Here is an 18645-nt window from a genome sequence, read left to right on the forward strand (position 1 = left end):
CTGGGTCCAACTTATTATTCAGAGGTTTGACCTGAGCAGAGGCAAGTGGATTAGCAGCCTTAGAGGCCTGAAGAACAGAGCTTAGAGTCTTTGGGTAGGACGAGGAGGCTCAGTGCCAGGCAAGAGAGGCGAAGCAACACAGGAAGGAGCCCTGTGACACCATGCCAAAAGGAAGAAGCCAGACAAAAAAGGTCACAGGTTGTGTTTTTATTTATCTGAAATGTTTAGAAGTGGAAAATCCTTAGAGATAGAAAGTATATTGGTGGTTTTTGGGAAATAGGGATGGGAAGTGACTGCTGAAATGTCTTGAAACTAGATTGGTGGCGATGGTCACATACCTTCTGTATATACTAAGTGCCATAGAATTGTATGCTTTAATAACATGCGCTTTTACCACACAAAAGCAAAAATTAGCAAATTGATTGTTTTAAGAACTAGGGGGCTGGGGATTTAGCTCAGCGGCATAAGCGCCTGCCTTGCAAGCAGGCAGTTGTGAGTTCGATCCCTGGTACCGATAAAAAACAAAAAAAGACAAAAAAAAAAAAAAAAAAAAAAAAAAGAACTCCACCCTTAGAGACTGAGGCCTAAGGATTGCAAGTTTAAGGAATACACAGCCATACCAAACAAAACCGTGATTAGGCTAGGGGTATAGCTCAGAGACAGAGCACTTGCCTCCTATCTCACATATACAAGGCCCTGGATTTGATCTCTGGCACTATAAAAAAGAAAGAGAAAAGGAACCCCTATGATCTAACAATATGCTGTCCACAAGAGACACACGATAGGTTGAAAGGCACAAAAAAGTTGAAAGTAAAAGGATAGAAAAAGATACTCCATGCAAGCGGGAATAGACAACTCTGGGAGTTGTACCAACATCAGACAGAGTACGCTTCAAGACAGACAAGGCTGCAGGGGCAGCTGAGGGCCTTGCAGGCAGAAGGACTGGACACAAGCGTCTGAGATGCTGCCCCATGGGGCAGTCTCCTCCCAAGCCTTGATAGACAGAGGTTTCTAGAATTCTCAAATGTCTTAAGCAATTGAACATGATCACCTGCTCAGCTTACAAAAGGGTTCAGGGACAGGTTTGGCTGGCTGTGAAGATGTCAGAGGACTCAGTACAGATAAGAAATGTCCCTACAGTTAAGAACATTGCCCAGTCCCAGTCCCAGAGTTACCACAATGGCCCATCGAAAGGCGTTGCCATGTAGGGATTCTAGAATGGTACATGCTGCTTGGCCAAGTGTCTGCACCCACCAGCCAATGAGGCAGGCAGACCAGATGCTGTGTAAATAATGGGGTTGCCTCAACTTCACCCCTCCACCCCTTTTCTCAGCATTGGCTAGGTCAGTGTCCTGTCCTTTTTTTTTGGGAAAACCTCAGTGGGTACAGACTCAGAGCGGGAATCAGAAAACAATTTGTCTCAAACTCACCCCAAACAGAGAATGATGCTTGGGAAACTAGGACAGACACCAATAGGGGCTTTGCCCCTGGATGAGCAAGAGGCCTGCGGAGAGCCATGTATGTAACCCAAGAACTAGAGCCATCAGTCACATGTCTACTGCCAGATTTGGGGGCTTGAGCCCCAAAAGTTATTTGTTTTGTTTTGTTTTTGCTCTTTTTGAGACAAGATATTGCTGTACTGTTCAGGACAGCCTTGAGTTCACTTTGTAACCTGGGTTGGTCTTGAACTTGCAATGATCCTCCTGCCACAACCTCCCAAGAGCTGGGATTATAGCCATGTGCCACCATGCCCAGCTATAACTCACAAGTCATTATTAAGCAGAGTTAGATTGCAGGGCTTCTCAACCCGGTTCACTATTTACATTTTGAGTCAGAAAATTCTTGTGGCTTGGGGCTGTCCTGTGCATTATAGGATGCTAAGTGGCACCCTGACCTCTACCCAGTGGACAGTAGGAACACTTCCTAAGTGAGACAACCAACAATATCTTCAAACAGCACCAGTGCCCACTATCTCTTGATGGACTTCTGGATTAATAAATCTGGGCTTCCATTTCACATGCCATTTTACTGAGCCATCCTGAGAATTCTGAAACGTCACGGGTCAGGAACCCACTGGTCGTATTTGACATCTGTCTGGGCAATAGTTCCCCCTAGTGAGAGTTTTCAAAATCGCAGATTTCCTGGCCCCTCCCTGACAACCAGTTTTGGGACCTCTGTGGGGCAGCTGTCTTTCCAAGTGTGTTTCTGTGGCTAGATGAGGCCTCGGTTTTCTCATCTGTAATGACAACCCTGGCAGCCAGCATTAAAGGAGAAAACGAGGGGTGTTTGTTACTAAGACTGTTTTATATGACCCTGTTTCCATTAAGTTGATGACAGTACTAGGGAATTTTAACCTGTTGCTTTTTAAATTTTTTTTTGTTGGTTCTGAGGATTAATTTTTTTGTTGTTGTTGTTGGTTCTGAGGTATCCTCCCCCCTTTAGCAGTTGTAGGCATTAAACACAGAACCTTGCACTAACTCACATCCCAGGTTCCTTTAATTTTTTATTTTGAGACAGGTTCTCATTAAATTCCCTAAGGCTGGGCTCAAAATTGTGATGATGTTGTCTCAGCCTCCAAGAGTGCATGGCATCCCACCTTCCTTATTTTTTATTTTGAGAGAAGAATCTTACTAAGTTGTTCAGGCTGGCCTCAAATTTGCAGTCCTCCTGCCTCAACCTCGCAAGTAGCTAAGATTGCAGGAGGGTGCCAGCTTTTTTGACTTCCAAACTTCCTTCCTCATTCTACTCTGCCAGCAAACCAAAAAACACCTATTGTATATCACACAAAGTAAAATGAATTTACACTTAAAAAGTATTTCATAATATTGCTTAAATCTCTGGGAGATGCTTTGGAGTTTAGAGAATGGGCTTGAAGTTATTGTTATAGTAGTCACAAATGTTGGGGTCACCCTTTACACTGCTGTGAAGTGTTTTTGTATCCCTCTTTGGGAGAAGGTGGTATTAGCAGTTTTAGCATTTTTTTTTTTTTTTGCTCTGGATGGGGCCCTGCATGTCCACCTACCTGAGTGTGTAGGCAGGCTTTCCTTTGGACTCTCTTAAGGCTTTTTTTGTTTTTTGGTACTGGGTATCAAACACACGACCTCACGCTTGCCAGGGAAGCGCTTATGCCACTAAGCTAAACCCTTAGTCCTCCCTTAAAGCTTTTGTGAGTATTAGGCTCTTGTCCAATCCCTGCGTTCTTAGATCCCTCTTTAGAGTCGCATGGAGCAAGCAAGTTTGGACAAGCCCAGCTTCCAGTGCCCAGCCTGTGCTGAGGCATGCCATGTGTCAGCCCTGATGTGGCCTGAGGGCCATAAGCAAACAAAAGACTTTGATCCTCTCATTGGGACCTCTCTGCTGTTCTTCCCTAGAATAGGAGCCCAGGGCTTGTCCGCAGCCCTGGGAGGCAGCAGCTGTGTTATGTGAGAAACCTTTCCCTGTGCTTGTCACAGTATAGAACCTCACATAAGAAAAGAGCCTCTTCTCTCTTTGTGTGCCCATCTAGCAACCCACTAGGTTCTGCCTCCTTTTCTGGGCCCTACCTGACCCTTACCTGTTTTAGGGTAAAGATGACTCCTGTCTGGGCCCTGGTCTTCCCCAGAGAGTTGGACGGAGACAGGAAGCACCAGCAGAAAGACAGGAATCAACACATAGTGGGTATCTCTGAAGGGCATTTTATGCAGCAGATAAATTATAGACTCATCCCATAATAGCATTGTTACTTCCAACAAAGTTAGCAACCCATGACAGTACAACAAACAGCATTGAAAATTTCCCCCATCATTTATAAAACAAAAGTTCTGTGTTTTTTTACTACTTTGTTGATATATTTTACACTCCAAAAAATTCATACATTTAAAAAAATTTCTGCATTTAGCTGGGTATGGCGGTGCACACCTGTAATCCCAGAATTCAGGAGGCTGAGGGACAGTTGGCGTGAGTTTGAGGCCAGCCTGAACTACATAGTGAGACCCTGTGTCAGAAAAAAAAAAAAGTATACAATTCAGTGATTATAGGATACAGTGTTCACAGAGTGTACTAATACCTCCGTAGTCTAATTTCAGGACATTTTCAACAGCCCAGAAAGAAACACTGTAACCATGAGTAGTCTGTCCCCATTCCTGGCCTTCTTGAGCCCCCAGTCTTTCATTTTATGGTAGTGTTTTCAAGGTTTGCTCCCATGCTGGTGCATATGTCAGTACTTTATTATTTTTATTTCCAAATAATATTCTTTTGCATGCATAAACCACATTTAGCTTATTAATTGATGGACAGTTTATAGTTACCATCTGTAAACCATTATAGTGCTGCCATGAATACTGGTGTATAAGTTTTTACTTTTTTTTTTTTTTTAAGGAAACAGGGTCTTGGATTGGCCCTGAATTCCTTGACTCTCAAACACCTCTCTCTTTTGTTTAAATTTTATTTTGAAAGTAGTAAAAATTCAGTAAAACAAGACAGAACAAAGCCTGTGCGCCAGTAGGCTCACGGGAGCCACTGGTTCTCCTCCTGGCTGAGCTGGGGGTGCTTACCAAGAGGGTGGGCAGATAAACTGCCTAGGTCCCACCATGGCCAGATCTCGGTGATATAGGGGAATGAAACTCCCAACCTACTGTGTCCATGAGTTCATTTTCTCTAAAACCAAAGAATGAATTTTAGGAACAATGGAAGTGAAGAGTAGAATATATTTATTGAGAGAAAGAAAGCTTCTGTCTGAAGAGAGACAGAAGGGGATCCCGAGTGGGTTGCCCCTCAAACACCTGTTTTTCTTCAGCCTCCTAAGTAGCTGGCAATGCAGGTATGTGTCACTTCACCTGGATATCTCTTTTGCACAATGTTATCTAGTTCTGACACCATTTCTTAGACATAATTCCCTTATTGGGTCAGATCATCTTGGTGCTTTTGTTGAAAATCTGTTGACTATATATGCACAGGCTTATTTCTGGGTTCTCAGTTCTATTATTTTTTTTCCAATCAGATTTTATTAGTACATTTTAGATATACATAATGATCACATTCATCACAGAGAATTTGTACCTGTGCGTGATAACATATCTCTTTTTCCCCCATTGTCCTATCCTCCCTTCATCCCCTCCTCCCATTTACAAAAGGTTCAATTTTTTTTTACTTTTCCCTTCTTCCCTCCTTGCTCCTCTCCCCATTTGGACATTTTCTTCCTATTTCACAATACCTTTTATACATTTTGGTCCTTATTTACACTTTTACTTTCTCATGCCAGAGAAATAATGCAGTATTTACAAGTGCATCTGCTTTATTTCACTTAAGAGTATGGTCTCAAGGTGCATCCGTTTACCTAGAAATGTCTGTAGCAGCTTCTTCTTTTTGGCAGTGTCGTGCTCCACTAGGTAAAAAAAAGCTACGTCTTTTTGTATCCATTCAGCAGTTGATGGGCAACAGCAATATATGTTCACCCATGAGCATATATAGCTGCACGGTTTCTAATAGCCAAATCTCATTTGTTTTTTGAGACAAGATCTCTATGTAGCCCACATTGGTCTCAAACTTGCAATGCTCCTGCCTCAGCCTCCCAAATTCTAGAATTGTAGGCGTACGGCACTATGCCCAGCTTCAAGTCTATTCTGTTGATCTATATGTGTGTCTCTGTGCTACTATCACATTATTTATCTTTTAATTTTTTATTTTAAAGAGGATAAAACAATAAAACCAATCAAAACAAACCAGTGTAAGAGATGCGGGACTTCAAAACATTACAAAATCAACAGTAGTTACCATAATGCCTCTTGATGTCTTCAAAATAGCTGCAGATAACTTTGGGCATAGTAAAAATCAAACAGAACAGAATAGAATACAAACAATAAAAACAAAGCAATGAATACAAAAATGATTTCAAATAAGCCAATAGTACATGCTACCATAATATTTCTTGCTATCTTTGAAATAGCAACTCCTAGGGGCTGGGGATTTAGCTCAGCGGCATAAGTGCTTGCCTTGCAAGCAGGCAGTCGTGAGTTCGATCCCCAGTACCGATAAAAAAGAAAAAAAAAGAAAAAAGAAATAGCAGCTCCTGCCATTGGATTTGACATAATCAATCCAAACAAAAGAGCCCAATAAAACAATGGAAATGGTATAGGACTTCCAAAATAAGATCATTGGGAATCAACAATGGCTGCGACCCTCAGGAGATCCCCCCAGATGCCACACTGGGCACTGCTGTCCTCTGAACCCATGATTAGACCCAGACATTTCACCTCTATAGCTATCATTACAGCTTGTTTTCTCCAGATAAGCCAGTCACTTATGATGAGGTAGGGGGATGCTGATACTTCTTGTTTGCCAGCCGGAGTGCCAGAAGGGTTAGGGTCTGATTGTTCTAATCTGGAGGCAATCCATGCATGGCGTTGGTTCGTTCGCAGACTGGGCCTGCTTCTTGGTGTGGCCTTTTTGTCTCTACTCCTACTCCACAGATGGCGTTGACTCACAGGGAGAGACTGGGGTCTGTCTGGTTCAGTCCAGCAGTGGCCTGCACATGGTGCTGGTTCCCAGACTGGGCTTGCTTGCTCGTGTGGTTTAATTCTTTCTAGCCCCAGTCTGTAAATGACCCACATTATCTTTTTTGTTTGTTTGTGTCAGTTCTGGAGATGGACCCCAGGGCCTTGTACAGGCCAGGCAAGTGTTGTATTACTATGGTATGTTCTGGCCCTACCATACAATCTTGGTTATTGCTGTATAGTGGTAAACTTTAAAATTTGAAAGTAGTGGCCAGGGATATAGCTCAGTGGCACAGCACCTGCCTGGCAAGTATGAGGTCATGATTTGATCTGCAGTACCAAAAGAAAATCATAAAAGCATGAGGCTTGCTGTATTATTCTTTTTCAAAATTGTTTCGGCAATTGAGTGTGACAGCACATGTTTATAATCCCAGCTACTTGAGAGGCTGAGACAAGGAGGATCACAAATTTGAGACCAGCATGGCCAGTTTAACAAGGTCCTATCTCAAAAGGAAATAAATAGAGTGGGGTGTAGCTCAGTAGTAGGGCACTTACCTAGCATGTGTGAGGCCCTACATTTGATCCTCAGCACTGGAAAAAAGAAGTTTTAACTATTCTGGATCCTTGGAAATTCCACATGTATCAGCTTGCCAGTTTCTATGAAGAAGTGAGCTGATGGGAATTGGGTTGTATCTATAGACTAATTTGGAAAAAATTGCCATTTTTACAATGTAAAATATTCTGATTCATGAGGATTTACATTTTTTTATTCAGTTCATTTTTGTTTTCTTTCAAATGTATTTTTGAGGCCAGACTCAGAGGTGCATGTCTCTCACCCCAGGTACTCTAGAGATCGAGGGAGGCAGATCAAAAGTTCAAGGCTCGGGGCTGGGGATTTAGCTCAGCAGCATAAGTGCCTGCCTTGCAAGCAGGCAGTTGTGAGTTTGATCCCCGGTACTGATAAAAAGGAAAAAGACAAAAAAAAAAAAAAGTTCAAGGCTCCATAGGCAACTTAGCAAGAACTTGACTCAAAAAAAAAAAAAATGCTGTGAGTGTAGCACAGTACAAAACCTGCACTGAAACCTCGTACTGCAAAGACTGCAATGTAGTTTTGCATTTTTGTTGAATTTGTTCCTTGGGTTTTTTATGCCAAGTGGAATTACTTTTTTAGTTTCACTTTTTGAGTATGTGTTGTATATGTATAGGAATACATTTATTTGTTTGTTTTTTGGGATAGAGTTTCGCTATGTAACCCAGGCTGGCCTTGAATACTGCCTCAGCCTCCCATGCGCTGGGATTACAGTCATGAGTCACCATGGTTGATTCCCAGTACATTTTCTTTTCTTTTTTTTTTTTTTTTTTTTTGTTTTTGTCTTTTTATCGGTACTGGGGATCGAACTCACGACTGCCTGCTTGCAAGGCAGACGCTTATGCCGCTGAGCTAAATCCCCAGCCCCTCCCAGTACATTTTTATTTATTTATTTTTGAAGCAGAGTCTTACTAAATTGCTGTCTAGCCCAGGTTGGGCTTGAATTTATGATCCTCCTGCCTCAGCCTCCCAGAGTGCAGAGATTCAGGTATATGGTACCGTGCCTGGCTTAATTTTTTTTTTTTAAAGGAAACAATCTCTCTGTGCAGTTCAGGCTGCCCTCAAACTCACCATATAGCCTAGGCTGGTCTCAAACTCTTGGCGTTCTTCCTGCCTCAGACTCCTGAGTGCTGGGATTATAGGAGTGTATCACTACACTCAGCTATGTAGCTTGATTTTCTCATGTGAGTATTACATTCTGCAATCTTGCTAAACTCAATTATTCTTTCTAATAGTGGGTTCTTTAGAACCTTCTATTTGCAAGATAATGTCTTCTGTAAAGTGATTTTACTTCCTTCCCAACTTGGATGCCATTTTTTACCTTTTGTAACCTAATTGCTCTGGAAATAGCCTCTAGACAGTGCTGAATACAAGTAGTGGGAACAGACATTGTCTTATTGCTGATCTTAGGAGGAAATTATCCAGACTCTGTTTTGAGGAGATTTGTTCATCTTGTAGTGTTCAAGATTGAACCTAGAGATCCACACATCTTAGACCCTTGTGAAGCTCTCAGCCCTTTACTATCCATCACATTGAGGAAGTTCTATTCATGGTTTATTGAGTGATTTTTGGTCTTGGTTTTGGTTTCTTTGCCATACTGGGGACTGAATGGAGAATCTTTGCATTTACATACCTCCCTAGTCCTTTTCTATTTTTTTTTTTTGTCTTTTTTCGTTTTTATTGGTACCAGGGATCGAACTCACGACCGCCTGCTTGCAAGGCAGGTGCTTATGCCACTGAGCTAAATCCCCAGCCCCACCTTTTCTATTTTTTATTCTGAGACAGAGTCTCTCTGAATTGCTAAGTTGTACAGACTTGATCAAACTTGCAACTCCTTCTGCCTCAACCTCCAGAGTAATGGGATTACATACATGTACCACTATGTGAGTATTTTCTGCATCAGGTGAGATAATCATGTACTATCTATGTGTGTATAAGCCTAGCATTGCAGCCACCAGCTTTTTGTTTGTTTGTTTTTCAGTACCAAGGAATGAACTCAGAGTCTTTCCACCAAGCTACATCCTCACCCTTTTGATAGATGGTCTTACTAGTCACTTAATTGCCTAGGCTGGGCTAAAATTTGGGATTCCCCTGCCTCAGGCTTCCAGAATGCTGGGATCATAGTCATATACCACCACACCCACCTTTAACAATCAGTTCTTGCCTGCCTGAAAGTTACCTCACTATTCCCCTAGATTTCCCTCTTGTACTCTATAGCTAGTCTCTGTATGCAGCCGGAGAGATCTTTTAAAAATATAAATCTAGTCACATCTCTCCTACTTCTGATCCTCCAAGGGTCCCCACCCAAACTATGCTTCCTCCTGCAGCCGTCATCCTGGCTGACATGCATCACACAGAGAGAAGGGTATGATGCTCCATGATGAGTAACTCCTGTTATTGGGTGCATTCATACCCAAAGAGTTGCCTCTTTCCCAAGCAGAATACCTGGGATGTAGAGCACCATTGTCTGGAACATGATTTTCTTGCCTCAGAGTACATTCCAGCTTAGGCCTAGTGGAGTGAGGAGGACCCCTCTCCTGTCACCAGAAAGCTTCCGTGCTTCCCTTGACTTCTACTCCAGCTATACCCAACTTCAAAGTTTCCTTCTTCTTTCCCTTTCCAGTCCATACAGATCCTGCAGGATTTGCTCACTGATCTTTCTACACTCAAGGCCACAGTTGGAGACCTGAGGAAGGACGTGGACATGCTAAAGGATGTGTTCGAAAAGGTAGTTCCTGTCTTAACGTTCTCTACACTGGCCGTGCTTTTCAAAACTCTGGTGGTTGGGGTAATAAAGAAGGGCTCTTTCTTTTAATTTCTTTGTGGCACTGGGATTGAACCTGGGGCCTATGTACTAAGCTAAAATCTCTATCCCTTTAGTTTTTTGGGTTTTTTTTTTTTGTCTTTTTCTTTTTTATCGGTACCGGGGATCTCACGACTGCCTTCTTGCAAGGCAGGTGCTTATGCCACTGAGCTAAATCCCCAGCCCCCATCCCTTTAGTTTTTAAGAGACAGGCCTTACTAAATTGCTAAATTGTCTAGGCTGGGTTTAAACTTGTAATATTCCTGCCTCAGGGTCCCAAGTGCTGTGATTATAGCTATACATTACCACTATCATCTAAGAAGCCTGTTGTTAGTCAAAAAATGCAACCATAGGGACTAGGGATTTACCTCAGCAGCATAAATGCCTGCCTTGCAAGCGTGTGGTCATGAGTTCAATCCCTGGTACTGATTAAAAAAAAAAAGTGCAACCATGAGTAAAGAAGGGGAATAACCTGACTTAAAAACTTGGCCTGTTTTGCTGAGCTTTCTGCAGCTCTTTCATGCTTCTCATACCATTGTTTTAGGACATTGTTAAGTGGCAGAAACCCAGTTCATTTTAACTTAGGAAAAATAATAGAATGTATTGTCTCATTTACTAAAAATCCAGCAATGCCTTCAGATACAGTTAGGTCTAGGCACTTATACACCATTGACATGTCTCAATGATGCCTTCATTCTCAGGCAAGTATTTCTCAAGTCTTGACAACTCTAAGCTGACATTCTACCAATTCAGCAGAAAGAACATCTTTTTCTTTTTGTACAAAGCTCTGTTCACACTAAAAAGTGGGATAAACCTGACACAGAAACACACACTGTCTTCTTCTGTGGCCCCAAGCTGTGCCACTAAGCATGTTGCAGCATCCTACCATTACATGGAAGGACACAAAATCCCTGAAGCCTGAGGCACTTCCCCTACTCCACAACTGGTCAGCAGCCTTGTCTTCATACTCCGAGGTCAGCATGGTGGCTGAGGCTTAGCCATTTGCCCCAAATAATGTGATTTTTGTTTTACTCTGGATTTGTAGGTCAGGGCGTGCATTTGAACTTCAGTCTTGGTCTAGATAGCTCCTCTGTAAGTAGAAAAGGCACTGTCAGGAAGCAACACCATGAAATGCTGAAAAGGACCCTGTGGACAGATCTGTTTGAGATATAGTGCCTCCATGGCCCACCTTTTAGGGATTGTTAATGTATTTTTTCTCAAAGTTCTGAGAAATGCTGCAGTATAGAAACCCCCAGAATGATTTTAGCTCAGCATTTTCCCGTCTTACTTGTGTATGGAGTCTGTTTCACACTCCCTTTCCTTCCCTGGGAAATTGTTCTTCTTCTCAAGCTCTTAGTCATCTAGCCTCATGGGAGGCAGCAGGGCTGGGACCAGCACCTGTGTACCCAGCCCACAGACTCAGGTCATGTGATAGGTACCCCTAGAAAGACTGGATCTCATCTCTGAAGACCTGAAAACTCTGAACCGACAGATGATTGTTCTGAAGCGTGAAATGGTAAGGGTCCCCTGCCCTGTCCTCCCTCCCTGGGGTCTGGGACAAGGTGTGGAAGGGAAAGGAGCATAGTCTGGAAAGGTTTTTCTTGTAAATGTAGAAGGCACTGAGGGTGATGAGCTCCTGAGAGCAACATACCTCCTGTTTTCCACCCCACTCACAGATGTCTCTCCAAAAAAAGCTCCATGCTGTCCCTAGCTCTGAAGATGTGGTGTTCTGGAGTAGCCTCCATGAGGCCATGTTCACCCCAGCGAGTGGAGGAGGAGGACCTGGGGCAGGTGCAGCAGGGGGAGCTGCCCAGCTGCGTCAGCCCCTTCTTCCTCAGAAGGCTGCTTCACAAGAGCTGGAGCTGTCCAACATGTGGCAGACCACGGAGCCACCCCCACAGGCTGCCATTGCCCAGACCCAGAACATTGAAAAGGTTGGTCACCCCCATGTTCCAGAGCCTATCCAAGGCCTCAGGATTCTACAGGCTCCCTGGCACTCTGACATCCAGGTACCCTTATCAGACCAGGAATCTGTCCAGGCACTTCCATCCGGCAGTGCCAAGGAGCCAGGCCAGCCTCAGGCCCTCATCACTGGGTCTGGGTCTGTAGTTGGACCTGCAACTGAACCTGAACCTGAAACTGTGCTGGGACCAGAATCCCAGTCCCTGGCTACACCAGGTCCCCCTGTGACACCTGAGTACACACCAGCACCTTTGGTTACCTTTGGACCTGGGATTGGCCCTTTGCCTTTCTTGGATGAAGGTTTAGTCCAGCCTAGCACAAGTCCATCAGGTACCCTGCAGTCTTCTCAGCTCCAGCCCTTCAGGGCACCGCCTCCAGCTCGGGAATTTGGATCAGCATGGCCTCCTTCACTGCAGGCTGTTCAACTTCTCAAGAGAAAGTCCCACCAGCTCCCCATGATTGAAGAAAAGGGGGGAAAATATTATGTGAAACACACTTGGGAGGGATCTCCCAAAGATGAGGCACCAAAAGAAAAAGACTTCCAGGATGTGGTCCCCAAGGATGGGGTCCCTAGGGACAGGGCCCCAGAAGTAGGAGCTAAGGACCCCAAGTCTGCCCTGCATCGGCTGAAAACCACCGTTGCCACAGCCACTGCTGCTGCTGCTGCCTATGCAGCTGCTGCAACCTCAGCAGCCCAGACAGCCAGGGCCGCTGCAAAGGTGTTGGAGGAAGCCCCTGCCACCAAAATGGCTACTGAGGCAACAACTATGGCAGCGTCTGGGCCCTTCGTCTTTGCAGATATTGTAGGGGCAGGGTTTTCCCATGGAGCTCTAGACTCCACAGCCCTTGGCACTGACGGTGAGAAGCAGGAAGACCATGTGACAGGCTCTAAAGCAGTCTCTCCCCTATCCACCATGGGCCTTGGCATTTATGACTCATCGCTGTCCCAGAGTATGCTAGCTGCCACACAGGCCGTAAGCCCTGAAGACAAGAAGAAAGCCGTCAAGCACTCCATGAGCCACATAGCCCAAATACCCATTAGACATGACAACTTGAAAGAAGAGTTGGCCCAGCTGTCATCTAATTTGCAACAGCGCTTTAATTATCTAGGTAAGTAGGAAGGGTAGCAGGGCATGTAGGTCCTCCATGCAACCTGCCCCTTTTGTTTGGTTTTACCCACAAAATCTACATGCATTCATTCTTTTGGCTTAAACATAGCTTTCTACTAGTCTATTATTTCTTTTTTTTTTTTTTAATTGTGGTAGAAGTGCTGGGGATTGATCCCAGTCCATGGTATATTAAGCTACATCCCCAACCCTTTATTTCCCCTTTGAAACAAGATCTTGCTAAATTGGCTAGACTAGCCTCGAATTTGTTGTCCTTCTGCCTCAGCCTCCTGGATTTCTGGGATTGCAGGCATGTGCTGCCATTCCCAGCACTAGTTTATTTTACTGTGCGTGTACAGTGAGCTCCTATCTTGGGGAAGAGAGGCTGTTAGGATCTGAAGTTGGCACTTAAAGAGGAAAATTTCATGTACAAATTACTCTTCAAAACTCCTTTTCATAGTAGGAACAATGGCATATACTTATAATCCCAGCTGCTCAGGAGAAGGCTGAGGCAGGAAGATTGCAAGTTTGAGGCCAGCCTGGACACTTGTCTTAAAGTAAAATGAAAATGGCTAGGGGATGAGTGCATGCATGAGGACCTCAGTTCAGAAAAAAGAAAAAGAAAACTCCTTTTCAATTGCCCACAAAATAGTTACATATAGTGTGTTAGTGTGACTTGACCAGAGAATGACCACTGAGCAAAATCCAAAGAGGTCAGCTTGCAATTAAGAGCAAGTATAAGCAAATATTGCTCCTGAGAGACCACAGTTCCCTCTGAGTGGCCAGAACATACACTTTAAGAATGGAGGGAAGGCTGGGCATGGTGACACACACCTGTGATTCCAGCACTCAGGAGACTGAACCAGGGAGATTGCCCTGAGGTAGAGGCCAGCCTGGGCTATACAGTGAATGCAAAGCCAGCCTAAACTACATAGTGAGACTCTGTGTTATAAAACAAAACAGCGGGGCTGGGGGTTTAGCTCAGCAGCATAAGCACCTGCCTTGCAAGCAGGCAGTTGTGAGTTGGATCCCCCGTACTGATAAAAATGAAAAAAGACAAAAAAAAAAAAAAAAAAAAAAAAAACAGCAAAAAGGAAAGAAAAGAAAAAAAGGATGATCCATCCTCAGCCTTGTGCCCAGCTCAGTGTCCATTGGAGGGTCCTGTAAACCAGATGACTGGGTTCTACTCTTAGAGCTTGATCTAAACAGGTCCCAAGAATTTCCATTTATCTTTTTTTTTTTTTTTCTTTTTCAGTTCTGGAGCTTGAACCAGAATTTCACACATGCTAGGCAAGCACTCTACCACTGAGCTGCATCTCCAGTCCCCAGAATTTGCATTTCTCACCTGATCCCAGGTGATGCTGATGCTGAGGCTGTGAACTTAGGGAAACCATTTTGAGATCCACTTTCTTCTGGTCTTTTGAATCATCATCTTGGTTTTTTACTGTCTGAGAAGTACAATAACTGAATTCACTAAAGTCACAAATCTAGTTTGCCTTCTCCTGATAAGCAGTGCTATTCCACAAATCTAGGGGGAAAAAGAGTGAAACTTCAGGTAGCTAAAAAGAAATTGGGTATAGTGGTATTGGCCTATAATCCCAGCACTTGGGACGCTGGGGGAGGAGGATCATCACCAGCCTCAGCTACACAGGGAACTTAGGGCCAAGACCCTGTCTCATAAATAAAATAAATAAATCAAACAGCCATATTATAACATTCTTGAATACAGCTATAGCTATGATGAGGATAGTAATAAATTTAAAATATAAAGCAATAATAGCCTAGATTCTACATCTGTCAGTTTTGTTAAGAAAACAAGACAGCATTTAAACTTTGTCTTGGCAACAGTTTTTCTTGCATTCTTGGTTGTTTTATTTATATAGTTTTTGGCCTCACCAGCTGTTTAGATGTAACTGATATAGGCTACTTTTGAAAAAAAGATTCCCTTTGTTTTGCTAAATGTACCCATTTTTAATCTTAAGGAGAGATAATATACTTCAGAGACTTTCATAACTAAGATACTTCAGGGCTTGGATGTATCTTAGTGGTATGTGCTTGTTTAGCATGTGTGAGGACCTGAATTCAATTCCCAGCATCAAACACACAGACACACGCACACATTAAAATATCATGCTTCACAGCTTTTGCTCAAGGTCATTTCTTGGTGTTAGGTAGTAAGTTCTGGAGGTACTTTCTTAGGTCTTTGGTATCTGATAGGATCACCACAATCAGTGTGTAATGCAGAGCCCTGAAATGTGGCCAGTCCAAATTCAGATGTGACCTCTACATGAAGTGCACACAAGATATGGAAAGTTTACTACAAAATTAAGAATAAAAATTTTCATTAATTTTAGAGCGCAAAGCTCAGTAGCAGAATGTTGACAGAACATATAGGAGGACTAGCCAGGTATGGTGGCTCACACCTGTAATCCCAGAACTCGGGAGGTTGAGGCAGGAGGATTGTTGTGAGTTTGAGACCAGCCTAGGCTACAAAGTGAGCTCAAGGCCAGCCTGAACTGCATAGAGAGACCCTGTCTCAAAAAGACAACAACAACAAAAAACCATATAGGAAGACTTTGGTTTAATCTCCAGCACTAAAGAATTTTTAAAAATTACCTATTAAAGTGATACTACTTGGGATATATTGAGTTAAATAAAGTAGCTTGTGAAAATTAATTCCACATATTTTTAAAAAAATTTTTAAAAATATGGCTACTATAAAATCTAACATTACCTCCAAGGTTCCCTAGTTCTGTATTTCTGTAGGATGGCACTGCCTTAGTGGCATCATGTCAGCAGCTGGAGTGCTAGCTAGTCTTTGACCATCCCTATACCTGACAGCTGCTCCCCTCTTTGCTTTCAGCTGACATGGGAGGTGCTTCCAGGTTTGGAACGGCAGTAGACCTACTGGAGGAAAAGATTATCAGCCTCCAGAAATCCAGGCAAAAGGTCAGTGTCCTGGGCAGAGAGGAACTTTTGAGAAGATGATGGTTTGCAGTGTCCAGGGGGCTGACCCTTGTACCCCACAACCCTCTAGAGACAGCATGTGTCCTGTAGCTGAGAGGAAGACTAAGGAAGTGAGCCAGGCAGGCTAAGAAAGAAGGGGCTGTACAGGGCCTCAGAGGTGGGTGACTGCGATTCCTTCTAATGGGCATGTCAAGTAACTGTTGAGGTGCAGGTTAGAGTGCACAAGTCTGGCACTTTCTTCTTGGCCTTAGGCTCTTTCCAGCCATGCCAGCCTCAAGAGCAGAGGCCTCAGGTGTCTGTGTCCTCCCCCTTTAGGAGGAAGAACTTGAGAGAATTTGGGGCACCCAAATAGAGGAAATGAAGAATCGCTACGTAGTGCTGGACAGGGCAGTGGAGAAGATCCAGACTCGCTTGAATGACTTAAAGGTTTGGAGCCCTGGACAGTCTGAAAGGGGCAGGCAAGGGGGAAGAGTTCTTCATCAGGGCCTGCAGACCCTCCCCAAAGGCTTTTCAGAAGGGGGGGTTGCATTGACAGCTGGGGAACCAGAAGATGGTTTACTTTGTGTAAATTACACTTCAATTAAATAACCTCCTTACACATACACAAGAGGAGCTGGACAATCTAAGAACCCTTGGATGCTGACAATAGAATTGCAACTTTGAGCCCAGCCTGAGAAACTCAGTGACTTAGCAAGACTTTGTCTCAAAATAAAACATAAAAAGTGCTGGGGATGTAGCTCAGTGTGAAGGCCCTGGGTTCAATTTCCAGTATCATAACTAAGAAAAAATGAGGGGGGAGGGCAGCTAGACAATGTCTGTCTGGTATCACCTAACCCTAGAAGGATACAGTAAGAGGTCAGAACATCTGCTGAATGAACTTTAGCTAATAAATAAATCAGAGGATTTTTTGTGTCATCTGTTATGTTTATAACATTTGCCTTAAATCAAATTATTTGAGGAAACAGGGCCCTTCCCTGACTTCTGAGTCCTGCCAGGGGTTTGGAGCTGCAGGGCTGCTTGTAGGATAAATGTGAAAATCACTGCAGAGGACCTACCCAGGACCCACTCAACCAGACACCTCCTTCATGGGCCGGAGGGTCCTGAAGCATCTGCTGACCTGGCCAGAGAAGTCCTCAGGACCTACCGGTCCAATCTATTCCTTGTCCCAGAGGAGTTCCTAAGTTCCACAAAGAGAATCAAGAATGGGTCCCACGAGGAGAGAATGGCCTTCCCTCAGTGCACAGAGATAAACAGAACTGAGCTTGTTTCCATAGGAGCTTCTTTTGTAGTCAGTCTTGCTATATTGCCCTGGCTGACCTCAAATTTGCAATCCTCCAGCTTCAGCCTCATGAATAGTTGGAATCACAGATGCACACCCACACCTGGGTGCATGGTGGATTCCGATTTCAGATAAGGGGGCTGTTGGCAGTATGTATCAAAAAGTGAAGGCAAAAGGAGAAAACTCAGGTAAGCCTGTGGCATCGTACAGTGTTATCAGACTGGGACACATAGAGGGTAATTTTTTTTTTGTACCAGGATTGAACTCAGAACCTTGTGCTTTCCAGGCAGGCACTTATGCCACTGAGCTAAATCTGTGGCCCTTGCAGAGGGTAATTTTAAAGGGAAAAGAACTCTTTGTTTGTTTGTTTCGTTACTGGGGATCGAACTCACGACTGCCTGCTTGCAAGGCAGGCGCTTATGCCGCTGAGCTAAATCCCCAGCCCCAGGGAAAATAACTCTTAAAGGGGGAACCAATTTATAGGCTAAGTTGTGGACATGCAAGGGAGAATTTGCTCTCTTGCACGATGAGGAAGGATGGGGTGGAGGGTATGCAGGGCTGTATGCTCAGACCTTGTGGGCATCACTGATCAGAAGCCACAGTATTCCCTCCCAAGTTGGAGCTCTGCTTCTAAATAATTATTACTGTAAAGCATCTCAAGTACAATCAGGCATGCTGGCACAGGCATATAATCCAAGCACTGTGGGAGGTTGAGGCAGGAAAATCTCAAGTTAGAGCCTAGCCCAAGCAACAATGAGACCATGTCTTAAAAAAAAAAAAAAAAAAAAAAGAACTTAAATTAAAGCTCAGTGTGAAAGCCTTGGGTTTAATTCCAGCGCTGGCCCAGCATGATGGCAAATGCCTATAACCCTAGCACTTGAGGCTGAAGCAGGAGGATCGTCATGAATTCAAGGCCAGTTGGACTATATAGTGAGATCCTGTCTCAAAAAACAGTAACAAAAATCCCAAGGTTGGAAAACCACGAAATTGAATTGCCTATCAAAATTAATCCTGCCAGGCACTACAGCACATTCCTATAATCTCAGCACTCTGGGAGGTTGAGGAAGGCAGATCATGAGTTTGATTCCAGCCTGGGAAAATTAGTGAGAGACTGTTTCAAAATAAAAAATAAGCTTCAAAAGGGCTGTCAATGTAGCTTAAGGACAGATTGAACAAGTTCAATTCCCACTACCATAGAAAAGAAAACATTCTGAAGGAACTTGAAAAAGGGTTTTGTATATAACACAATTCATTAAATATTCATTAAACAAATTGAATAAACATATGCTGTAAGATGAGCAACTCTGATCTCTAGTAGAGCCCCAAAGGTGGCTGCAGTTCTGCTGAAGCATCTGGATCTGTGATGAAACACCACTGCCATTGCCTTACCTTGGTGTCTGTGGAAATGTTAGGAGCATAACAGGTGTTGCAAGAAATTCTCTCGTTATTCATCGACTCATTTAGCAAAT

At 43.7% G+C, this 18645-nt stretch overlaps 1 protein-coding gene across 4 annotated transcripts in view; it reads left to right on the forward strand.

Moving 5' to 3' along the window:
- CUNH16orf96 (chromosome unknown C16orf96 homolog) overlaps positions 1-18645 on the forward strand; it is a 44455-nt gene that overhangs the window by 3710 nt on the left and 22100 nt on the right. For 3 of the 4 annotated variants that reach the window (XM_063226419.1, XM_063226418.1, XM_063226416.1), the window contains exons 2-6: positions 9683-9787; positions 11298-11378; positions 11539-12934; positions 15794-15879; positions 16213-16323. In XM_063226419.1, the coding sequence (XP_063082489.1) occupies positions 9683-9787; positions 11298-11378; positions 11539-12934; positions 15794-15879; positions 16213-16323 (1779 nt within the window). The remainder of the gene's footprint in view (positions 1-9682; positions 9788-11297; positions 11379-11538; positions 12935-15793; positions 15880-16212; positions 16324-18645) is intronic. The other variant, XM_063226417.1, reaches the window with a different exon arrangement.

This window comes from Cavia porcellus, unplaced genomic scaffold, assembly GCF_034190915.1.
Source record: "Cavia porcellus strain 051 isolate PalLab524CR breed Dunkin Hartley unplaced genomic scaffold, mCavPor4.1 scaffold_16, whole genome shotgun sequence".
Taxonomy (NCBI): Eukaryota; Metazoa; Chordata; class Mammalia; order Rodentia; family Caviidae; genus Cavia; species Cavia porcellus.